The 25252-nt window shown below is 49.1% G+C and overlaps 1 protein-coding gene across 3 annotated transcripts in view; it reads left to right on the top strand.

The window, feature by feature from the left end:
• GNAO1 (G protein subunit alpha o1) overlaps nucleotides 1–25252 on the top strand; it is a 149033-nt gene that overhangs the window by 55055 nt on the left and 68726 nt on the right. Inside the window, exon 4 of one of the 3 annotated variants that reach the window (XM_059824924.1) lies at nucleotides 12148–12160. The exons of the other annotated variants lie outside the window; for them this stretch is intronic. Coding sequence (XP_059680907.1) covers nucleotides 12148–12160 — 13 coding nt within the window. The remainder of the gene's footprint in view (nucleotides 1–12147; nucleotides 12161–25252) is intronic. 3 annotated transcript variants of the gene reach the window in all.

Raw genomic sequence — 25252 nt, 5'->3', positions numbered from 1 at the left:
ATGCCAGAGCTGCAGCCAGGGAGGGGGTCTGGGGGTGTCCAACACCTGGAATGGTCCCAGGCTGCAATGAGCCTGCCCAGGCAAGCACGCCGCCCCGTGCAGGCTGCTATGAAAACAGCAGTAGAGCGTGTTCGTATGAGCATAAACCAGACAGAAACAGGCTGAAATTGTTCAGAAATTACTCGGCAGAGAATCCCACTACCAGCCGCCTGGCCCAGATACAAGTGTGGGTCACAGGTCCAGCACTTGGGGTCTGGAGGTGGTGGGCAGTGACCTTCAGACTGAACTTTTTTCCCAGTGAGAGTCTGAAAATGTCTTCGTTTCAACTATGAAAGGGAAAACTAACAAGCCACTAAAGCGTTAAAAAATTTTGATAGGGAATTTTTTCCTTTCAGGCTTTGTAGCAAAATGTGTCTGTGGTGACCTTATGCTGTATACAGTGTGTAACTCCTGAACTGTGAGCGAAACAAAGAGGTACCTGGGATGCTTTAAAATACTGGCTAGTAATATTAAAAAAAAATATCTGTTTAGGTATAATTGAAGAGCGCACCCGAGGCGGCTGGCAAAGGGGGCCACGTGCACTGCAGCTGCATCTAACCTGCTTCTGAGGAGCGGGGTGCATGCCGAAACCCGGCGCCTCCGCCCTGGCACCTCTGCACATGCCGAAGGCGATTTTAGGAGCTGCCCTCTTCCTCTCGCTCCTGCTCGGCAGCGGCAGGACCGGGGACGCAGCCGCTGTCACCTGCTGCCTTCCAGTCGCTGGAGGGGAGCAGTGTGTGGGAGGAACCCTCTTTCCTAAGACCTGCTCCTGTGTAACTGGCTTTTTCTACTTGTCAGCTCAAGATATTTGTGGATTTTACTTCATTTCAGGCAGGTATCTGTTTAGACCAGCTGGCTCCTACTGCGTGTCCCTAACCCAAGCTCTCTGAGAAATGCAAAAAAGCTGCTAATAACTTTGGGGAGGGCAGGCGAGGTTAATCAGGCACCGCCGTGCTCGTAGGAAGCCTTCGTTTGCTGACTGGTAGCTAATGGGGTGATCTGGGGGATGGAGGCAGGATGCCTGGGTTTCTGCCGCTGCAGTGGGGACACGGCCAAGCCTTGCTGGTCTGTTGTTGTAAGTGATGGGAACTTCACCGCGGCGAAGTGTAACTTAGGGCTGCTTTGTACAGGAGCAGGATGGAGGGGGAGAAAAGGGAAAATGGAATAAGGGGGGCGCTAGCCACCCCATTTTTGCCTGGTGTCAGCAGTCGTCTGGATGTCCAGCTGCAGCTGGAGTCTGCTTGCTTGCTGCATGCAATAGCCACAGCACGCATATAACCGTTCCTGCTATGCTGGGTCTGCCGGGTTAGTCACTGTAACAGCGCCGGACAAATATTTCAGCCTGCCCTTCGCTAAGGCGTAAAGATCTGTCGCTCTTTTCCATTAAGACCAAAACCATCTTTCTCGCTCACCTCTTTCTTCGTCCCTCCACGAGGTGCATTTCAGTCACCGTCATTCACGTTTTTGAGCAGTGGAGGCAAATAAAAGGCAGGGCATTTCTCGAGAGGTGGGAAACATAAAACAGAAAGGAAAGCGCTTGTTATTTTCACAGCCTGCCTTGTTGCCGGGGAGATGGTTGGCTCATTCAAGGAAGGCGTGTTGTTGCTGGCTGAGATGGCCATTGTATTGGGAATCATTGCTGCAAAATGAGGCTGGAGGAGAAAGAGGGAGACAGCAAAGAACAAGGGAAATCCCAGAGTAAGGTCTCTCTGCATGGTGCATGGTGCGTGATCCACCAGCCTCGCCGTGTCGATTCTGGAGTCTCTCTAACCAAAAGCTCGGTCTTCCACATCCCGCTAACGTATTTTCCTCCTTTGCCACCTTCCAGTCCCTTGAGCCCCTGAACATACAAAATCTTTCCCTAATAAATGATCAGAGAAAAGTAACAGCAGAGTGTGAAGACAGTTTATGATAGCCCTTTGCGCCAGCTAAAAGAATCTGAAACAGTCTACTTCCATGACTTTTCTCTACCTCTTAGGGAGAGTCAAACTCAAAGAGACCCCAGCCAAGTCGGCTGAGACCTGTGGCTGGACCCACAGGTCATTTTGCAGATGACACCAAGTTGGGCGGGAGTGTTGATCTGCTGGAGGGTAGGAAGGCTCTGCAGAGGGATCTGGACAGGCTGGATCGATGGGCTGTGGCCAATTGTATGAGGTTCAACAAGGCCAAGTGCCGGGTCCTGCACTTGGGTCACAACAACCCTATGCGACGCTACAGGCTTGGGGACGAGTGGCTGGAAAGCTGCCCTGCAGAAAAGGACCTGGGGGTGTTGATCAACAGCTGACTGAATATGAGCCAGCAGTGTGCCCAGGTGGCCAAGAAGGCCAACGGCATCCTGGCCTGTATCAGAAACAGTGTGGCCAGCGGGAGTAGGGAGGGGATCGTGCCCCTGTACTCGGCACTGGTGAGGCCGCACCTCGAATGCTGTGTTCAGTTTTGGGCCCCTCACTCCAAGAAGGACATGGAGGTGCTGGAGCGTGTCCAGAGAAGGGCGACGAAGCTGGTGAGGGGTCTGGAGCACAAGTCTGATGAGGAGCGGCTGAGGGAGCTGGGGTTGTTCAGCCTGGAGAAGAGGAGGCTGAGGGGAGACCTCATCGCTCTCTACAACTACCTGAAAGGGGCTTGTGGTGAGGTGGGTGTTGGTCTCTTCTCCCAAGTGACAAGTGATAGGACGAGAGGAAATGGCCTCAAGTTGCGCCAGGGGAAGTTCAGGCTGGATATTAGGAAAAATGTCTTTCGTGAGAGAGTGGTGAAGCATTGGAAGAGGCTGCCCAGGGAGGTGGTGGAGTCACCATCACTGGAGGTGTTCTAGGAACGTGTGGATGAGGCACTGCGGGACATGGTTTAATGGGCATGGTGGTGTTGGGTTGATGGTTGGTCTTGATGATCTTACAGGTCTTTTCCAACCTTAGTGATTCTGTGTGATTCTGTGTGTAACCCGGGAGACCTTGCTTTGCTGCAGCAGCAACAGCACAGCTTGGCTCTGCGCTCCTGCAAAGCTGAAGTCCTGGTCATCAAGTCAATGACATACAATGATCTTCATATAGCAATAAAGATCACCCCAGAACTGGTGTCTGGTTCGCTGTAGTCATGCTACTAATAAAGATAGCATTTAGAAGGGAGACAACATAACCTTGTGTCACGGCTATAAACCCATCATGGCTTGCTCTTGCAGACAGAATTTGGCCTAGAAGAGCCATCCAATTAAATGGTTAAAGCAGGTTGTAGGGTTGGAGGTTGCCAAGTCTTCACGTAGAGTTTTACTTAGGCTCAGTTCGTCAATCTGTCCTCCTTTCCAACCTGGGTAATTACAATAGAAAACTGGCGATTCATGTAGGGCTAAAATGTGATCTTAGCTCTGGCACTGCACGGACTACAGCTATTTATAGGGCAGCAGTAGTGGTGATGAACAACAGCCAGAATCCCAGTCTTCTGCAAACATGTAACTGTGCTTGTGGACAGGAAGAAATCCTGAGTTTGTGAGTGAGGGAGATGATACCGGCCCTGAGGAGAAGGGGAGGAACGGGGACTCAAATAGAAATAGCCTAGAAAATGTAACAGCAGTGAAAACAGCTAGGTGCTCTAGGCAAGCGACTGAATTGCACAGACACCACTGCACCCAGAGGCAGTATCAGCTAACCTCTCTTCCAGCAGAAGACTATCAATCACTGACAGCTCTGAAAGCCGAAACTTCCCCAGCGTGGCCCAATGTACCCATTTTTGCTTAAAATTCCTAAAGAGTGAAAAAAGGCTGTGTGAAATGGAGCCGAAAGGAGGCAGGGGAGAGTGGGCGGCAGTCGCGTAGCAAGTTGGAAACGCATGTCGTGTGGAAGGCTGCTCGCTGGAAGGTGCCACCTTACTGAGCGGTTGATGTGCCAACGTGATGTTTTTCACGTTGGTCCTTCTTCAGGATGATATCTATGGTGTTGGCATGGCAACGCTTTAATCCTCACTCAAAAGTAAACACTGGGTCTGCTTTTTGGGCGCTCCCGGACGCTGCGGGCTGATGGTGAATGGGTAGCACTCAGGGGACGGGGTGGGATAGAAGTTCACCTGGTCTTCCAGTGCTGCTGCGCAGTCAGAAACCTGTTCCTAAGAACCATATTTCTAGGGAAAAAAAAACATTTTGATGCACTTCAGCATCATATCTAAGTGAGCCAGGTGAGAATCACACCTCAAAATGCCACTCAGATCTGTTTCTCTGGGGAGCGCTTGGCGTCAGCCAGGCACCGTAGATTGGTGACACTTGCTGTCCATGCCACCTTCCCAATTCTGAGATTAGCTTTATAGCTAACCATCCTATAAAACCACTGACCAGGACAGATACCATCAATGAAAATTAGCCTTTTCATTTGCTTTTGAAGAAAAACAGAGGAGGCAAAGAGATGTCTCAGGGGATCATTGGTAAGAGAGAGACCTCAGTCATCTAGCTCCAACTCCAAGCTCCAGACTGAATCTAACCACGACTTTCACCACCTAAAGAGGGCTTTAAAGAAGGTGGTGCCTGAGTCTCCCCAGAGAGACACAGCGAGCGGACAAGGCAGTGGTCACCATTGCCAGGAAAGGCAATTCCAGCCGGACATGGGCTCGGGCTCATCGCGCTTTCCCTCTTCTCTCCATGCCGTCAGAGAGATGAGGACAACCCGCTCTTGAAGGGCCGCCCAGCCCTTTGGGCATTGGAAGTGGGGAGGGGTAGGAGAGGCCTGAGGACGTTTGTGTACGGGAGGATCAGTGAAAATAGGAAATACCCAAAAGGTGATTTTTAAATTATGAGTATTGCCTTCCTGTTCAGCTAGCTGCCAGGAGAAAAGCTTGTCAGATGAATTCTCCTGCCATTGTTTGCTCCCCAGCGGCAGAAAGCACAACCTCTTCAGGTGAAAATCCATCTTTAGAGCTGCTTTTTTTTTTTTTTTTCCTCTGGTACCTCTGCTTTCAGCTGCCATTTCAGGCTTGATTCCTGAGTAATGAACAACACTAGTCCTCCAAAGGATCCCCACCTCCCCCAAAATGTCCAGCATCCCTGTTCACCTGTGAAAATGCAGACCCTGTGCTGTAGGGAGGTTAGTCCTTGCTTGCGAGCTCTCTCTTTTCACTGAGAGGGAGATGTATTTTTCCTCCACAAGCTTTATGTGTTTGATACTGGGTTTTTGGATGATGCAGGGAGTATTTTTAGTTTGAAAAGAAGGAAAAAAACCAACCCCAGTCCCTTGGAAGAAGGGCTGCCTGCCTTCCCCTGTGAGATTTGTTATTCTAACGCAGCCGCAGTTAGGGCTGCCGGGGAGGTGGTGTGACGGGGAAGCACTCGCACGGCCATGGGACTGTGACATTAGCAGTGAATTAAGGAGAGGTGGGGTGCTGCTTTCCATTCCCACAAGATACCCGTGGAAGATGGCTTCTCTGGGAGCCCCTGGAAAGTGCCAGAGCGGGGCAACACAAAAGACGAGGTGTTCAAAAATATTTGGCAGAAGAGCACAGCTGGAGCAGAGCCCCGGGAAGGTGAAAACCTCCCCGCTGCCCGCAAAGGGCAGCTCCTGGACCCGGGGTGGGATGCAGGACAGGCGAGGGCTGGCTCCACACCACCATCCGCTCCTTCCCGGGGGGCAGCACAGCCCTGCCAAGGCGGATTTCAGCCCGTCCGATGGGGCTCAGCGCAGCCGCTCCCCGCAGAGCAGGCAGCAGTGGCCTTGCCCTGAGTAACATCTGGTGTCGGCGAACACAGTCAGACACTGTTTGTCCTCCTCTAGAGCCTTTCTGTCCAGAACGGGGTGGAAAGACCCGCAAGCCAGAACAGAAAATACATCTAGTTATTTGATGTACTGTGCAGCTGAGGCACTGAGGTTAAACACACACCACGGCAGAGGCTTCAAAGATGCTTATACCTGTTTCTGACTATGTGACTATATGATCAGGCACTGCTAAAATCCTTCCAGAAAGTCACCACCGTGTTTGAGACCGAAGTCCAGGTTGCATCTGCCTGCAGCCTGATGCAGGCAGGGTGCTGTCTTCAGGTATGATTGCAAGTCAGCTCTCCCAGCAGCAATCACAGATAACTACAAACTACTCAGCACATTTCAAATACATGTCAGTTATTAAGTGGATTTATTTCCATCTCTTCTGGGAAGTGTTGGGAAGCGCTGCTGAGTCACGCTGCTTACTCACCGGTTTTAGGAGTGCCATTTAAAATATTTGTTTTCCGAATGCCTTCTATGATGTTCCTATTATTTGAATGTCTCCAGATGTAAAACGAAAACATTTACACAGGGCATCCCTGGCCTTAAACGGATCTCTGGTGTGTAACTCACAAAAAGGCATAAAACAAATGTCTTGGGAAGGGACCACTCCCTTGGGTCTGTCATTTGGTGTTTATTCAGGGATGGCAGTGAGGGATAGTGCAGGATTTGCTCCAAACCAGCAAAAGCGCAGGCAGGCTGGGCTTGGGACAGCTTGGGAGGGAGGAAGGAGAGCTGGGGCAGCAGCCTTGCTGTGCCCGGGCGCATGGGAGAGGAGGGATGGGGAACGTGGTCCTCGTTTACACCGGGTGCTAGTGAACTTAGGACACAATATTCTCCTGCTGCGGTCCGCTCCGGCCACAGACCCCAAAGCAATTCAGCCCCCCAGGAGACATGACTTCAGGTGCCCTTGCAAGAGCACAGGTCCAAGGGCACGGCCGAACCCGGGCGCTCGGCCGCCTCGGGCTCTGCGCAGAGCAGGTTTCCTTGTCAGCTCCGGCGGGGAGGCGTGCGGAGGCCTCGCTGACCGCACAGCCCTTCGCATGCCAAAATGAGCCCGGACAGTGGAACAGACTGGCGCGGAGGAGCCATTTCGTGGCCTGTGGTTGTGAAGTCACATCCTTCCAAAAGGGGAATTTCGCTGAGCTGGTGAGGCAAGGAGGCAGAAGCTCCCAGCCAATACACCGCCCTTGAGGAAATTAAAACGTGCCGCCGCTGTGCCCGAGCCCCGTGCCACCCTGCTCCTCCTAAGGGGAAGCCTGTCCCTCCAAAGCGAGCCCTGCCCCTCGCAGCCCGGGTAAGTCAGCCGGGGAGGGAGCTCTCGCAGGCCCCGCGGGGACGGCTGCCTGCCCCCGAGCAGAGGCACAGCGGGACGGCGGTACCTCGAACGGGTGCCTTGTACTGCGCCCATCGTGGGGATGGCGGAAGATCGGCCACGCATGAGGAGTTCGTTACCAGAATACAGGTTTTACTGAGGCTTTCAATCAGTATTGCGTACGTTGGTAATAACTGATTAAAGACACCGCATGGGAAGTCACTTAATAGCGACGATTGCTGCTTTGAGGTCAGCCTCACCTACTGACCGGGGCGTGAGGATGTCTAGCGGTGCAGCGGGGACCAGCCCCACCCAGGGCGGCAGCAGCCCAAAGATGCCGTTTACCCAGGTCAGGACTGCCACGGCGAGGGGCCAGGCAGGAGTTCCCGGAGTTTCATTCAAAGGAAGGAAAAAATCAAGCTTCAGGTGGAGATTAGAAACAGTAAAGCCTCAAGAGCTGCTGTAAAACAGTATCATTTTGCACCGTGGCAATGTTTAGCCCTGTGGTCAAAGACAGAGAGAGAAAATGGGCAGGAAAAAAGCACTGGACATGTGAATCAGCCTGGGTCTGGTATAGGGTTTTTGATAGATAGTCGCTGGGGGCCCTGGGACGCCTCATCCTTCCCCGGCAGAGACCCACATCCGCAGCATGTCTCCCCGGAATCGCTCCAGGCAGCGCAGCGCATCCCTCCCGAGTGTCAAAACCCACTCAGGAGCCAAAGAAAATCTCACCCACAGGCTTTGAACAAATTTCCTCCTTTCTGCTGTGCTCTTCGTTTTCCAGGGCTGTAGGAGTTTCTGGTTTGCAGCCTATTGGATCTGTGTTGATGGCATGACTCTTGCTAGATACTTTTCCCTTGATAAGAAATAACTCCCCTAGGTCGGCTATTTATAATTAACTCTTCCTTTTCCTACAGACTGGTTTAAGACTAGATTAACTCCATTGATTATAGGGGAATTACTCTTGACTTACGCTGAGATCATGGGAATGGAGAATCAAGTGACACATAGGAACAGCCCCACGGTAGACTTAACATGCTCCAGTTAGCTATACGGTTGTCGCCTGCTTGTGATCCCACCTCTTTGCAGTTTGAAACTATCCCTGAGATCCATTTGCGCCTTTGTGGGAACGGGGTTTACTAATCCGATTTTACTTGCTGGATGTGCATTACAGATGTCTGGTTGGGTATCCAGGCTGTTGGGGCATGTGTTGCATACAACCAGTTACTTTTTAGTTAGGCTCACAGCAAAACAGGAGCAAGACTCTGTCCTCCAGAGAAATTGCTTCCAGTTCTAGGAGGTTTTACAAGTAGGGTTGGGAGGGGAATATATTGCACAGAGGAAACGAGCATCCATTAACCAGAGAAGATGAAAGCAGGCTTCCAGCTCCAAAATCGGTCTTCACAGGTAACAGTTTGGGAAGCAAAAAAGGTCCCGTCCTGTTCCCTCCTACCTGCCGGCAGCTGCTGTACTCCAGAGGAGAAAGCCTCCTTGCCAAGGCTTCCTCGGGAAGGGCCCAGCGGGACACAGCCGTGCTCTCCCCTGGGAGCCCAGCGCAACCCAGCTCCCACCCATGCCCGTCCGTCCACGCAATCAAATCCGAGCAACAGGAGGCAGTGGCAGAGAAGTAGAGCATTTTCTGAGGCCAGGAGAATGTTTGGCTTGCCAATTTTATTGAGTTTTTATCTAAAATTATGAGAGCTTTTAGTGCTGGTAGATGATATCCCAGGCAACAAAGAAAATTTTTTCTGAGACGAAAGAGATCCCAGTAGTCACCATCCACTGAGTTTGAGTTAGTTCTGTAAAGTTATGAATTAGTTTCTTCCAAGCAAGAACCAGGTCTCATCATCATTCCTCCCTTCTACATGTCATCGCATTTGTGTACTTTCTTCCCTTTTATGCAGGGCAGGTTTTGGCAACACAACCTATCTGGAGGCGCAGTGTGACATTTCTGTGGATGCCAAAGATGGGAATTTTAGGCTAGCTTTTCCTCACCATCTCACCAGCACCTTCGCCAAAGATCTCGAAGCCATTTTTCTTCCGACTTTTATTCTCCTTAATTACTGTTACTGATACTATAAGCTTAGGAGAGCTTTTCTCTTGCCAAGTTCTGCTGCCATATTTACGAGGCATGCAAACGTTTGTAACGGATGATATTTGTGCTGTCCTTGTTTGAGTCCCTTACTTTTAAACAGACTCTTGTTTTACTACAGCTTCCCTCGATGCTCATTGCAGGCAACCCCTCCCAAGGCGCCCAGCTTTTTGCTAGCGAGTTCACGTTCTGCTTCTCTTAGCTGCCGTGGCACACATCTGTCTTCCCATCCTCACTTCCACTGGTGAGATCCTTCACCCAGGAAACAGCACGGGGTTAAATCCTCTGTCTGCGGTTGGTATGCGCCTGCCGCTATTGCGGGCTTCTTTATTTAATTTACTCCAGAGGCAGAAGACGTACCAAGGCTGAAAAGACCATATTCAGCATTACAGTGGATCATGAGCCAAGTTCAGGCTGGTCTTGTGACGAGTGAGTAGGCAAAAATCTTTATTTCCTCAACTTTCTCTCCAAAAAACAAAACCTCAGGGAAGGCTATAGGACGATTTGTAGCAGCACGCAAGGCTCTGCAGGGCTGAGCCTTTGGCTCAGCTGCTCCTTATGTCACTGCAGACTGAGGGACGAGCATCTACTCTTTCTTGTTGGTGATCCAAGCAAAAAACGTACATGCACAAAGCAATCCCGACCCTAAAGCCCTGAACTGTGTACCAGCAAGAGGAAGCCTATCCCCCATGGCTCAGAGCCATGAGGACTCTGAGCAATTTCAGCATCAAGGCTCTCAGGCCATGAGGTTTCAGAAACCAAGAGGAGCTCGACCCAAACTACACCCCTACTTATTTCACAGTCATGGGCTGTATGCACAGACATTTTACCATATTGAATCACCTTAAAAGCCACCTCTTGGGCAGACACCCCTTTTCTGGCTCCCCTCTTCCCATTCTTGAAGGAGCTGTAGGGTGCAAACCTGGCCCTGTTCAGGCAGTTGCCACGCTCGAGGGCCCCCAGCACCTTTCAACCACAAGCCACCCGCGCCGCTGCATGCATACATCTCCAGTGGTCCTTCCCTGGGCACCGCTCCACGGTAAAGCCAAGGAGCGAGCCATGCCCAGCGCATTTTGAACCAGAAGGTGTGATCAGCTGATACATTTATTTGGATGAAGAAGAAAGATGATGAGGACAGAGCTGCTAATAGTAATCCACACAGGCAGCAGCTCTGAGCTGCCTTTCCACCACTAATCATCTGTCCTCTAAAATCCTGGGCAGGCGAGACCCCAGTTCTGGGGTCATGCTGCTTGTCAGCATGCATTTTCAGCTTCATTTCTCTGGGCCGATCCAAGAGCACAAAGGATGGAGGGAGTGGACAGGCTATTGCGCCATGTCCCTTTCTCCTTTGCCATCATCTTTGCAAGGGAAGAGTGGGCAGCAAATAAACAACGAGGGCTGATGGGACGGGGAAAGCCTATCACTCCACACTGTCGTTATCTGACTTGCCTTGAAATCCTCCAAGAGACCGCCAGGAATTTGTCCCAGTGATAGTCAGTCTTCAGTGACCCTTTAGGAAGAGAACTGAGTTCAGGGGCCGAGTCCACCGCAAAGCACCAGCTTTCTGCGAGTTAAATTCCAGGTGTAAACAGATGTTCTCCACAGCAGCCCTTACAAACCCTATTACATGCATCAGGCAGCACCAGCACACCGTGTGGTTATAAGCCCTTTTCCATAAGAAGCTGTAGGGTGTCGCCTGGCATCAGGACGAATTAGTCCAGCAAGTTCCTCGAACCAGAAAAATCAGATTTCCCTTCATACTGATTATGCAGTTCCTTATTCAGACCAGGAGTTACTGATCAGATTGCTACGCTCAACACCGTGAAGGAGGTTTAATAGTGCCAGGACAGTTTCCAGTGAGCCGTTTGTCCCTATCCCACTCACCAGCACTGAACTGGGTTCTGCTCTTGGCTGTTCTAGCAGAGGGGTGATCATCCACAGGCTAAAGATTGGGATCTTCTCAGGTGGGCAGGGGCGATGCTGAGTTCGCTGTATTTCTTCCTCGCTGAACCAGGCAGCTCCTCTGCTCTGGGGCAGGGGCTGGGGGAAGTATCGGTGCTCCCTTCCAAGGCGAGTGTCAGGATTCGGGTGAGCTTCACTCAAGCACCCTCTGCAACTGGCAGCCCAAGTCCAGGCACGCCACAGGGAGACACCGACTTAATTTCTGTTTCCTCCCAGTTGGCCTGGAAGAGGAGGCTGCTAATGAAAAGTGCCCGTTAATGCTTGCGGTAAAGGTGTTAGCTCTGAGAGATTAAATCCCTCCAAAGCCACAGAGACCCAGCCCTTGGCCTCTGTTCTGGGTTACCATAATACTGGGTTTGAACCAGACATCAGGACGTTGTGTAGAACAATTAGCTGAACTGCCAGCATCTTGGTGCACACACACAAAATTACAGCTATAAATCCAGGGCACCTGAAGCCCTGCCTAGAACCTAAATCTGGTATTGGTATTCTCCAAGCAGTCAGATGTGCAGAAGGAAAGGAGATACAATTTCACGTGCAGGACCACCAGCAAAGCTTCTCAGATGGTTGTTTGCAGCTCTTACAGGAAAGAACGGGGCGGTAGGTCCTAGTTGAATGCTAAATAGGATATCAAGCAGTGGAGTGATAAAAGTAGCATTTCCGTAACTGTAAAAGGTTGTTCTAAAGGTCAGATCTGCATGTACTCTCCTAGCTCTGTGAATAGCTATTCCTTTCATCCACAAGTTGAGCTTTTGACTAGGACAGGCTGAAATAAACAGGGCTAAAGCTGTCCTGTCCGTTATCGCTGGGAATGGCTTGTCTCCAAGAGCAGGCTCTGCCTCTGCAGATACGACACACAACGTGGCAGAGAGCAACCCAAGAGGGCAGATGGCTCACGTGGACCATCCTCACCTCACCACCAGGCCTTCATCCCTGGGCTTCAAAATGCCGCAGTGCCCCTCTGCGGAGAGACAGCGATGCCGCTGCGCCCACTGCCAACACAGCCTGAGCGCGCACCTCCTGGTCGACACCCTCCGAAAGCACGGGCAGAACCCAGAAGCCTTTCGTTCTGTGTGTACTGCCCAGGACTATATATACTGCCCAAGACTATTTATCTAGAGTTAGGCTTCCTTTTCCGCCCGCTGAGGTGCGATGTCAGGAAGGAAACCCTGGCAATCCTGCCCGTATCTTTTCTCTCCCTCATACTAAGTCAAAACAGAAGGGCCCCGCAGCCCTGATGGCACAGACGGACAGACTGACAGAGCCGCTCTGCACAGAGTGGGCAGACGAGGCACTGACGTTTTTGCCACCTGAGTTCCTGGGGGTAACACAGCCCGGCTCTTCCCATGCTTTTATTGATGTCCTTCTGTTGCTGTGATGATGAGGCGCTTTAATTGGCACGTAAGAAACAAAATTAAAACCAAAGCAGTTTATTAAATGTCAAACCAAGTCGGTGTGCCTCACAGAAGCACCCCCAGGGCACCGAGACAGGAGCACCGTGACTCACAGGGCGTTCATGCGGGAGCTGGACTCCTCCAGCAAACCTCCTCTGGGTCTACACGTTGCTATCATGTCTCCGAAGGAGCCATCCTGCCTTCTTCACACATCAGGCCAGGCCCTGAGATACCTGTCTCAGCAAAGTCATTCCTGCATCCACGTGTAGGTGGAGGAAGGCAGGTATCTTTGCCAGGCTATGCTAAACCTCACAGCCTACACGATGAGGTCCTGCCTCTACCACCGTCTCCATGTGTCCCAGAGGGGAAGTCCTCAAGCAGGTGACGGAGCCATGCCCGTTACAAACAGAGCATCTGGTCCAGGACCCACTGCTAGGCTGATATAGGTGAAGGAGGCTGGGAGGTGATCTCTCGGTGAAAGCAGCTCATCTTCAAACAAAAACTTTAAAAATGTTGCCAACGACCCCTTAGTCTATGCCCAGAAGAAAACATAAGCTGAAAGACTTAATTCTTGCTTGTGGAACTAGAGAAACTAATCTTTGCTGTCCTGGGAAACAGCTGTGCAGGGCCTGAGGCAGGAAGACCTTAAAGTACTCCGGTTTCTGGTGAAAGAGCTGATCCTATATACTCCTTTGCATCACCAGATTTCAAGAAGCAACTTTTTGTTGGTCTATCCAGCTGTCCTATTTATAACCAGCTTATATATTATAAAAAGTGTGTAATTCACAGTGCTTTCTAATTAGATGTAACTACAATCCTATTTCACGCCACTCTGATTTGCTCCATCACAGTATTTTAAAGTTTTGTGTTAACCATATCACTTCAAGGGTTTGAAGCCAGCAATTATGCGCCGCTTTGATTTGTACATAAAGCTGATGTGAGTTCACATGGCAACATCCCATCATGACGTCTGAAAACTTAGGATTAAAAGACACTGTTCAAGCTCTGTCCAAAGTCAGGGGTCGCTTAGTGCGAAGCATGGCAACTCAGAGCAAGCTTGCCAGGCTAGAAAAGATTTTGTGATCCCAGTCACTTCTGACCTTTCCAAAAGGACTGAATTTTCAAGAGTCCATATTTGGTAGATCTCCAGAGCAATCTACATCTAAGTTTGTGGCTGACTTTCAAATCTCTAAAATTGGAAATGGGCCTTCGCCACTTGAACTTGAGGATTAGTCATTGTAGAGGGAAAGATCTTGGGAGTAACTGGGCTAATGTGGTTAAGCAAACATGACTGGATTAGCAAAGGGCCGGATTGGACACTACCCATGAGCACACTGGCATGTGCAACTGCAGAAGAGGTGTGGGCTGAGTCTCTGTGTTATTATAAGCGAGTTTGTGCATACAACTGCTCACCTTGTTTGTGCAGATCAGATCTCCACTTTGACTCATGAAGAGACTCCTTAGTAGGTGTGAGCACCAAAGGTTTGTTAAACACACTGGCAAAATTAGCTGTAGAAGTTTTCCCATGCACGTTTTAACCTTGGACCTCTGGTATGCTCTTTGCAAGTGTTTATTAAAAATAAAAAAAGAACCAAACACATTATCCTGGTATTCATAGCGTGAAAAACCATAGTAAGATTGTAGAGTCCCTGTGGTATTTTCAAGGAGCTGTTCTCAGCTATCTGTTTAGCTTAAGAGGTCCAATTCGGGAAAAACAACAGTTTCTAAAAGTGCTCTATATCTGCCTTTGCCTCCACCTCTGTCCTAAAGACCGAAACCTTTGAAGTCCTGAAGACCGAAACCTTTGAAATCCTGCAGACGTGTGTTAACACAGCAGAACTGGTCTTGCCAAGCTTCTACGTTAAAGAGAGTAGCAGCCCTAGGTTAGGGCCTGCCTTAGCTGAGCTGTTGGAAGAGAAGAAAACAGTGAGGAGGTGCCAGGGGATTGTCTCTCCTTCTTCGTTCCCTCCCTGCCCGGCCGCGCCAGGCACAAGCATCCCCGCACAGAGGGCAGATCCACAGCCGGTGCACATCCAGCTCCGTTGAAGTCAATCTGGCCCCAAGGCTTGTTTTGATATTTTACAACAGAACAAATAGAGCAACATTTCATAATGTCCTAATGAGGCACATTGAAGAATGCCCAGGAGACAGAGACAATATCAGTGTTCCTTGGCACGGAGAGAAAATCAAAGGCATTCGTTTGTTATCTGAAATGTTGATCTCTGTTCCTTTCAGTGGTGGGCAGACATTTTTATAGTGTAGGTTCCTGGAAATACTCAGATGTCACTGTTAGTGCGTTCCAAGAGCACTATTTATTTTCAGATACACCCATAAAAACTGAGGCTGAAGCAAGGAAATATTCAACGCCATTATGGGGTTATTAAGCTTTAAGTAGCGCTTTACACTCTATACGGCCCCAAAAGACCTAACGGTTGTGGACCCATTCTTCTTCCCGTTGAATAGGAATGATATCACTGACTTGAGAAAGCCCTAGTGAGAGAGGAGTCTTTGCCCACTAAATCGCCCTGGGTGGAACCCAGCAGCACCCCAGCAGAGATCGGATTGAAAAGGCTCCAACTACATCTGGCCAGGACACGAAGGGAACCCCGTCTATCCTGTAAGAGTGAGCATTTGGGGGCAGCTGATCTTGCTCTCTGCGTCATATGTCAGAATTAAAACCAGCGCCATCAAAAGATGCCACTGCAGCCATTCATATCCCGCTGCATTACAATACAAGACAGCTCACGAGCGTGGGATCTGCCAGTGTCAGCCCTTTCCCGGGTGCCGGCAGGGTCCAAGTCAGACAGCCGAGGCCAGCTCTCCGAGCGCTGTAATCACCCTCTCGCCTGCAGAAAAGACAGCGGTACTTCTGCATCGTGACAGCTGCTGAAGTCTCACCTACCATCCTGATGGTGCCTCTGGAGAACACGTCGCTCCTTCTGTCAAGCTTGCTGCTTTTTTTAAAGTTTCGACATCTTCCACTTCTCTAGCCTTGGTAACCGACATATCCCGAAGGCAAAATGGAGTCTGGCTTAGGCTTGTGCTGGGACAGGGACTAGGACTAGTGTTGGATGCATTTGCTGGGAGGAGCTGTCAGCAGGTGACCTCAGATGAATCACCTCAGGTTTGGGCTCAGAAGGCTCTTGAGATCTGCCCCTCAAGAAAGCGGCGGAGACGGCCTGGGCTCCATCTCCTCGAAGGGGTATTTGTCAGCCCGGTGTAGCTGCCGTTACAGGTGATGATGGGAGAGTTTACTGCGGTGCAAGTCTCAAGGAGACGTGCTGCAGGATGTCCACATCCCGGTAGGTGGATCAGAGGGAAGAGTGGAAGCCCAGGGAAGGTGAGCCGAGATGATCTAGTCTTCAGAACGACTGAAAACGTCCTCTTTAAACCCCTGAACAGCAAAGGCTGCTGTACTATTAAGAAGCCAGGCAGTTGGAAGGTATTACCCATTAAAGGAAGTACACCTCCTGCAAGAAGTGTTTCCAAAGGAAGCAATGCTGTTCTGCTGAGGTTGACCTTGACAGAGATTTCTCCATTCTCAGTTGGGTCTGGGAAACAAGTATGTTAATAAACCCGCTGCCGAGCAATTTAGTGTTATTCTGTACACTCTACTCACTCTGGAAGCCCAATTAAGCATAAGAGAACAATAAATTATTGCTTATTTAATAATGTTTTTTCTGAATGTCACTATCTAAAAAAGCCAGCAGATGAAAAAGCCCCCCACCCCTCACCCCGCCCCACCAAAGCCAAAATTATCTCAACTAGGTTAGATATATTCACTGTGGTTTCTCCAGTTAAAAAGCTATCATCCATCAGGATTGTAATCATCCATCCATCAGGACTGTATCAGCCATCCCGCTTGTAAAAACGAACACTCTTCTGCGTTCTGTTATTTTTGAGGATACACAGACTGTTCCACAAGATCAGCTCATGCCCACTATTTCAGAATGCCTCTGCAAGAGATTGAAAAAAGGAGAAGAGTGGTTTAAAAAAAGCAATTCAGACATTAACAATGTCATGGCAACAGCATTTAGAGCCTCAAAAGCAGAGCTCAGCTCACTAAAGGTTTAGGGAGTCACTGCACTGCAGGACCGAATGAAATATTCAACACATAAAAGAGGTCCCCAAATGTTTTTGTGTTTGTGATAATGACGCCAAGCCGACTGCTATTTATGTATAACTTTGCCTAGCTGTGGATTTTTTTTCCCTGCCAAAGATTTTAAAATAGTATACTCGTCAGGTAAACGTGGGTCTATTTTGATTCTTGGGAAACTTTGGCATTTGCAAGCGTAATCATAAACACCAACTTCTGCTCACGCAGAAAGCTACTGTGGTAGCAAAACTTGATAGAAGGAGAAACTGAGCATTTTGGGAAAAGTTACCCAGCGAGAGATTTTGTGTGTCGAGTAAGATGGTCTAACATGAGGTGACAGCCTAACCCGTAACCAATAGCGAGGTGTGCAGTCTCAAATCCTCCGTTTTCACCTGATGCTATGCACGTGTACAAGCAGACAATAAACTTCCTTTGCTGTTTCTTTCCCCTCGCTGCCCTATAGCTTCTCTTCTAGGTTTCTCAGTCTTTTTCTTCCCAATGAGGTCAATCATGTCAAGCTGTCCAAGTCTCCAGTGGCCGTTCCCACCTCCCATAAGCTTTGCTTTCCTGATCTTTACTTCAAGCTTCATTCTAGCGCTTAGTCTCTTGGTTGTATCAGCTACCCATGGTTGATACCAGTAATGGGATGGGATCAGGGGAAAAAAAACTGCCTTGCGAAAAATATCCTCTAGTTTTAATTTGGGCTTATGCCAGGCTGGCAGGGAGAGAAAAACTCCAGCGGAGTATGTTCCTTTCAGTAAAGAGGACTCAGAAGTGAGACAGTGCTCAACTCTGATTTGCCTCGTGTTTGTATCCTTCTTTCTGCCTTTCGTCCTCCACACGTCACAACTTTTACCCTTCCCCTTTTGTCTTTGCTGTACTAGCTTGGGAACTTGAAGCAAGGTTTGAAAGACCTTGGGACTTTCTGTCCACCCAAGTGCTCTCTCGTGGAGCACTCCGTGCTGGTGGTCTACAGGGTCACTGCCAACATTTTCAAACTCATCTGCCTGATAGTGGATGGAAAAGTCTCCAAGCATCTGAGGCTGTTGCAATATTTGACCATTCGATTGCCACATCCTGAGATTCTCCCGCCTGTGAAGATGCCGGGTGTCTTTCAGCTAAGTCTCTAAGTTCCCGTTACTCCTCTAAACTCTTTCAAGTCATTTTTCACAATGCTGGAATCTTCTGGTTTTGAACTTGACCTTAAAGTGAAATTTTATATAGTGCTCACACACATGCACACCCTGAGTCATAGGGTCAGGTCAGTTTGGAGCTGTGAACTTCCCCAGTATGTTCCAGACCAAGTTCTGCCTCCCAGTGACTCCGTACCAGCAAGTCTTCAAGCCTCGCACCGTGATACACAGGGATTAGAAAGAGAGCAGCCTAGCAGACTTTAAAAGTTACAAGCTTTTATGGTTTGCCGTCTGGGAGCTCCCGATACCGGGATCCAAATCCACCGTCCTCTCTACGCTGGAGGGGCTGGGCAGCACTTAGAGTTTGCATCAATCAGTACCAGACCTGCCGCTGGGTGAGGGTGGAAGCTTTTAGTGTTTTGTGCAATTAAGCTTAAGTGAGATAAAGAGGGCTTTCAGTCTGTAACAACGCCTTAAGTTAAGGCACGGTAGAGTTCAAGGTCTGCTGTTTCTTGCACGCTCCCTGTAGCACTTATCGTTGGCACTCCTGGGCTCCGTCATGGGGTGGTCTGATGGAGGGGGTTTTGGCTGGGTCTGGCCAGTGGGTTGCTGAAGAGCTGTAGGCTGGCAAGACAGCTTTGCGTTTCCAGAAGGTGAGGAGAGAAATTGCTCATGCATAAAGCAAGATCTGAATAGTGTAACTAAGAGCGAGAACTTAGCTGCAAAGAGAAATAAAAGGCGTTCAGAAGTCAAAGTCCGGGGAGTTCCCAAGGGTCCAGCCTCCCATTTACGGTACAGTTTGTCATTTTCCTCTTCTTTGGGAACTTTTAAAAAAGCAATGCTAGGGCTTAGATTTCATGCTTCTTGGATTTCCCTATCCTCCCCGTCTGAGCTCCTGACTGCTCTCAGTTACAGGAACCCTAAAACCCAAAGTACCTCCTACATTGCTGCAACGCCCAGGCAGTTGAGCCAGAGCCCAGAAAAGCCTTTATTGTGAAGGTGATAGAGATTATTTCTCTCCCGAAGAAAAGTGTCTAAGACGCAGTTTCTTAGTCTCAAAGCCATGACCTGGGTCCCGCTCTGCTTTGGGAGAGGACATAAAGCTGCCTCCAGACAAACAGCTGGCTGGAGAAGAGCAGTCAGGTCGCAGGCAGAATTGGCTGGGGGCAGACAGCTTGGGTAACCCTTAGAAAATGGACATTTTTTCCTCTCCAGATTTAGAGAGGTGACTATTTTGGAGGTTCTATTGCACGCGGATAGAGTCTAAAAGGCTTAGAAGGATGATAGTGAAGGGAAAGAGAGAAGACATCAGCTGTATCCCTCCAACTGTTAACTTGGTTGCCTATCAACAGCTCCATCTTCAAGAATAACTCTGCTGTCAGGTGCTTCAGAGCCCCTCCGTACTCTGCTAATCTCCTATTATGGCTTGTCAGAAGCCCCCTAAAGCAGAGTATGGATTTTCTAACAGAAGCCCTAATTGCTACACTTGAACATGAATTATCCTCTCGAGTACGTGAGCCCTTGAGTTATCTGAGACAGCAAGAGAGAGTTGTACCCTGAGCTCTCCCCTGCATCTGCTCAGCTCTCCAACATCCTGCACTCCTCAGCCCCCAGAACAAAAGCCCTTCTGCTGCACCGGTCTCTCCATTTCTGGGGCTCTGCTAACCATCATTAGCAGATGAGTAGTATTGGCTGTGTAATCACCTGATGAAGAACTCCCCGATAAGGCTGGGCCCAAAATATTGGACAGAGCATCTTCAGGCTGAGACTAGCTGTAGCCGTTACTGGTCGTGAGCACAGGGGCTGCTCCCCAGCCTGCCCCACTCCAGGGTGCGATTCCTAAATCCCACACCTCTCTGTCCAGCTTGCTTGTGCCGGTATGTCGGGTTTGTTAACCCTTGTTCACCTGCCTTTCCCATTGCTATTCCTTCCAATAAACCTGCGGGGTGCTGGAAGGTGGGTTTGGCGCTGTGTTTTTACGCGAGGTGTGTATTTGCACAAGGCTCAGGCAGCCTTTGTTCCGGGGGGTGTGTGCCCCGCGGAGATGCACCCGGCAGCACTCCCCCGGCCGTGCGCTACCCCGTAACTTAGGAGAGTTTATCTTTATCAGGCTCCCCAGGAATGTATGAGGAGTGAATGCGACTTAGGCCGTCACAGCGGTATGTTCTCCTGACATTTTCTTGGAAAAGCTTGGTTGCTGTGTGAACTGCATGGGGGAAGAGCTGGCTCTGGGTACAGATACATCCCTGCTGCTGCCCGGGGTGCAATGTTACACATACTGCTCTGGAAAGTAATGTGCTGTTGGGAGCACCCTTTCCCTACGCCACTTCTTCATCATCACCTCCAAAACGCCTACCTCTCCTTAGCTTTCGCCTCCCTTTCGAAACTTCCTCTTAGGCTAGATTTCCATCAGCGCTTTTGAGAAGAAGGGGCTGCCAACCTCGCTGTCACCCCACGTACATCTCAGAGCTACACAACCACCTCTTCCCTCCCACAACGCCTGGTACCCACAGCGGCCAGGGGACCTGAGCAGCCCACAAGCAATCCTGGCCCTACACCTTGGCTCTCCCCTCTGAGGATGCTACGGACTGTTAAACCTCCACAGAGCCTGTTCATTTTGCCCATCCCACACTTGCAATGCGGTAGATGGAGAAAGCACAAGGAAGGAGGAGGATGTTTTCTTTCCAGGGACGTGCTAGGTGGCATCACCATTGCAATACCAAAGGATGAAGCCAGGGACTGCTTCCTCTCCCCACAGCAAAACCGCAGAGGTGCTACGCTTGGTTCTTCACCCTCGGGGCAAGAGTACCCCAGAGACTTGTTGCTGCTTAAATGCATGCTATCAGCAAAAGCTTCCTGATGGATCATTTAGCACATAATTTCTGGTCTTCTTAGCAGAAGGAGCTATTAATAAGCAGTTACCTACAGATTTATGGGTCTGCAGAGGAATGTGTCCACAACCTCTGTAAGCCTTCAACCTTGACGTAGCGGTTGTGCATGGGGTGGGAATGACCACCAAGCCCAGCAGTAACAAGCGGTACTTGCAGCTGGAGGTAGCTGTTTTCATGGTCTTCTGTCACTCTTCAAGGATAAACTTTCCTTCTTCTTGCTGTCTGACACGAACATGCTCTGAATGATGGACAGGAAACTGATATTTTTGCATGTTTTAATCATCAAAACAAATCAGAGCCATTTTTTCCCGCACATCCAAGTGAATGAATTTAAAAACAACTCCCCTTCTCCTAGATGGAAGGAGCTGAGCTAATGCCAGCACATGCACTTTATCCAATTTTATCTATTTCCCTGGAAGTAATTTTCTATCTAAAAATGCAGCTTTCTCAAAAATCCCACAATTTTCAGGGAAAGTGGTTCTGCTGGAATTTTCGACAGTAAAAAGCTGAACAGAACAGCTTGAATATCTTCATTTCTGCTACATAGCAATAGCAACACTTAGTTGGTAAGTGAAAGTGAGGGGAATATTAACATGAAAGGAAAAAAAATTAAAGGAGGCTATTTTGTCATTACTCTAATGTAAACTATCTGATACTGCTTAAGTGAGAGAACTTAATACTATCTAAACGTGGCATAGCAAGAACCACCTGCCAAAATCTGTTGGCACATCTGTTTTGCAAAAACCAGTGTAACTTCTTGTCATGGCACAGAGGAGAAACCCCAGCATCCAGCTGGCTCTGATGGACACAGCATTGGCAGAGCCGAATAGACACCTAGCGTCAAAAAAGAAGAAAGAAGACTGAATTAGCATGAACATCATCTCTCCCTATGCACCTAAATTGATGAGAGCGATGAGTGATCACCTTCTTTGCAAGTGTTGACTACAGTTCCTTGAAGAGGCTGGTAGCACCTTAGCCAGGCACCCATGTAGGCAGTGTGAGAACAGCCCCTGCTCCACTCCTCTGCAGGGGGGAGTCCTGGATGCAGTATGTGCTTGGCACTGCTTGTTTCTCCCAGGAAAGCAGATCCTTCATCTGGCACCTGAGCCTCTCAGAGCGGGCTGCAGGCGTGCTTCCTACCAAGCATCTGGCTCCTAGTCCTGCGGATGGGCACGCTCCAACCTTCATCTCACACACTGCTCTTGCCTTCACTTGATGGAAGAAGATATCACACGGGCACCGGAGGAGCAGGCTCGTGGTCTCTGACGCTCCTCCCTGGTTTGTTAGCAGAAACAGGAGCGATTCCACCAAAGCCACTGGAGTTGTGAACTGTGAGAGAGAGGAAACAGGACCTCTCCATCTATGTGCTTTTCAGGGTTGGAGATGTTCACCTTTGATTAGATGGGGAACAAGAGGGGAAGGTGGAAAGTGTCAGTGAAGAGACAAGAAACACACCTGGGAGGAAAGAGAAAAATTCAACAAGGACTGAAAGCAGGCGTTTATTGTACTTCTGGAAACGCTTCTGAGCTCAAAAGCATCTGAAGTACATGAAAAACTGAGTGTTGCTGTCATGGTCCCAGGAGAGGGGGGCACAGTTCTTAAAGTGTGTGAACTTCAGAGAAATGCAGTTATCTGTTATGGCCATGAGGCCTCTATTTTATGTTATTTTTAATTAAAAGGATGTTTTGAATTCTTCCCACTAGCTGTTTCATTTTATTCTCTGATCTAGTCAGAAATCAACTTCTAAGAAGGACTGGACCTGGAGAATAACTCAATGGGAAAACACTAATGAACCTCTGAAATAAAACTCTCTGTTGGAGACATGGGACAAATGCAGCACACAGGGACTTCAGCGCAGTGGAGACGCAGCCAGTGGGGCACAAGACATCTCTGCAATGGGCGAGTTACTCCCCACTCCCTACTTGGGTACTCGGAAGATACCCTGAGTGTGTTGTCCAGGAGGGAAAAGCCTGGCATTTTTCTTCTGCATGAAACGCCGTCTGGTCCTTGGGGCCTGCTGGGAGCAGAGTGCCTATGCTGAGACGTCAGTAGCTTTCCGCTTCAGCTCCGTGAACACAATTCCTGTGCAGAACTGTCTGAGCATCTTTCCTCTCTGAAGATCTCTGTGATTTCAGCCGCTTCCTTCGACAATATAAATAATATGGTCTATTCTTAGCTCTCCAGCAGTATATTCAAATCTTTATCTAAATTCTGCAGAATTTTCCATTTCAGATGTTTGGGCTTCCAGAGGCAGCCCGCTTCTTATCCCATACATGGCATTATTCCTTTGATACATGATCTGAAAATTCAATTATCAGACCAATTACTGATTTTTCTGAAATTTACAAGGAAAACATTAAAGTTTGATTAAGTGAGAATTCCCTCTGGACTGATCAGCAACGAGACCAAAATTAAATTGTGGTTTTAATAGCTTTGCCACGTTGCAACGCATGAGGAGCAGCTGAACGTGAAAGCCCATTGCCAAAAATCAAAACTCTGAGGACTGAAAGACGTCTTTCACTCATCGTAAAAATGAATACGTGCTGCTCTAGTGCCAGAGCATGGCCAGGCCAGGTGGTGTCAAAGGTGCCTTTCCAGTGGCAGCACTGGGAGTGAGCGCTTCACGTTAATTATACATGCAGCTGAACTTAAGTGGGAACAAGATGGGCTCCTAACCCTTCGGGGTTACAAGGTGCAGAACAGCATCACGTGGAGGAGCAAAGCAAGAGGAAAATAACCACTTATCTGGAGGTGGATCAACAGCAAAACGGGGCGGCATTGTCCTCCCGTGGTAACCCAAGAGACCCGGGCTGCTCCAGGCATCAGTCATAGATGCCTTGCACCAGAACTAGGACAATGATGTCCATTGCGGGCGTCTCCGAAATGCAAGTGAGGGTTACTGGTTGTGAGGTACATGCACCTGAAAGACATTTTCACAGGGTATAAAGGTTTAGCCCTTATAGCTAACTGTAGTATGAACCCAACACATTATGGGCAGATAAACATCTGCCTAATTATGCCCTCCCAAAGATTGGACTGACATCTTAAAATACAACAGTTGCGCAGGCAGTTCATTTGCTTCTGCAATTTTCAGGTGTAAAAAAAGCAAATTCATTTTAAACATTTGCTTGGGGAACAGATGAATCAGTAAAGAGTAAAGGACAGAGAGGCAGATATGTACAGTTGCATCATCAATTAAATGACAGAAAACGACTTAGAAACTCAGAGCTCTGTCAGCTGCTGGTTTACAAGCTTAGTGAGAAGGTGCAGTGCCTGTGAGAGGTCTCTCTTTGGACTTTGTGCCTTCCCGGAGTCCTTGCAGTACCCAGAACTATGTTTCTTAACAGGATTGAAGATGAGGATTTGGGTGCTTTCCTGTACTGATGACACAAAACTGTTAAGAGAAAGGAGGGAATGTACTAAAGGGGGGTTGAAGTGTTTGAATTTGGTAAGAGGCGGTAACGTCTGGGGTACACACATCCTTTGGGAACCGTGAAGCTCTTTCCATTTGCACTGCGGCAATCGGTGTCTGGGTGCAGGAACTATCATTCCCCCAATTTTCCCCATGCCCACAACACGGTTCCATCTTCCAGCATGACATCGAGGAGTGAGGAAAAGCACAGAAATGCCTTTTAACCTTCAACCTCCATCAAATCAGAACTTTCTGATGCGGCGCACTAATGCATAATGCATAAGCACTTGGGGCGCTCCCGCCTCTTCCTCGCGTGGAGGGGTTAATGAGTGAAACGAATTGTGTCGTGGGGAGAACAGATTCCTTCAGAAAGCTCTCTCCCCTTCCAGAGCCTCTGGATTTATCTTTCTTAAATAAACACACTTCAGAAATCTTTTGGAGTGTAAATAAGTCAGGGCAGCGGCAAGAAAGCAATTGCCAGTGAATAATTTGTAGAGCTGCTTGCAGCTGGCCCATCCTCCCGGGGCCAGACCTGCTGGTTGGCAGTGCCCTGTTTATACCTTGTTGGTCTCGGCGCATAAGCTCCTTCATTTAAAGAGGTTTCCATGATTCCCACTCATCTTTTTCCTCCACCCTCCCTCCCCTTTTTTTGAGCTGTAATAGCCGAGACACTGTCAACTGCGAGTACTTCAAACAATCACCTTCTGAATGATTTAGCAACGCAGCTCCTTCAATAACAGGTTCCTCTTGGATGAAATACACTCATATTTATGTAGGACAGAGGTTTTGGAATGCTATTAAATTTACATGGCGAGCTGGCAGAGCAGCCATCTTCATCCGATACGGAGAGAGGGAAAAACAGCCTCTTCACAGCAGCAGGGAAATATTTACGAACACAGAAAAATCCTGCCAGTGTTCATTACCCCAGCTGGGAAATGAGGACTGTTAACATTAAAATGGAAAAGCTTATTAAATTATGAGTCCGTCAGGCTGGCCTGGCGGGATAGGATGGAGAGTTTGGTGGTGTAGGTTATGCACGGGTTTTTTTCACTCGTTTGCCAAGCCCCTGATGTTGGAGGGGGTTTTGTGAGGCTTCTCACAGAAATGAAGAAGAGGAAGAAAACTTGCTGAGGTGCAGTGAGAGGGGGCAGAGACATCACAGCGCACAAACTCTGGTTTGGGGACGGAT

This window comes from Gavia stellata, chromosome 15, assembly GCF_030936135.1.
Source record: "Gavia stellata isolate bGavSte3 chromosome 15, bGavSte3.hap2, whole genome shotgun sequence".
Lineage (NCBI taxonomy): Eukaryota > Metazoa > Chordata > Aves > Gaviiformes > Gaviidae > Gavia > Gavia stellata.
This window is presented reverse-complemented; position numbering and strand designations above follow the sequence as displayed.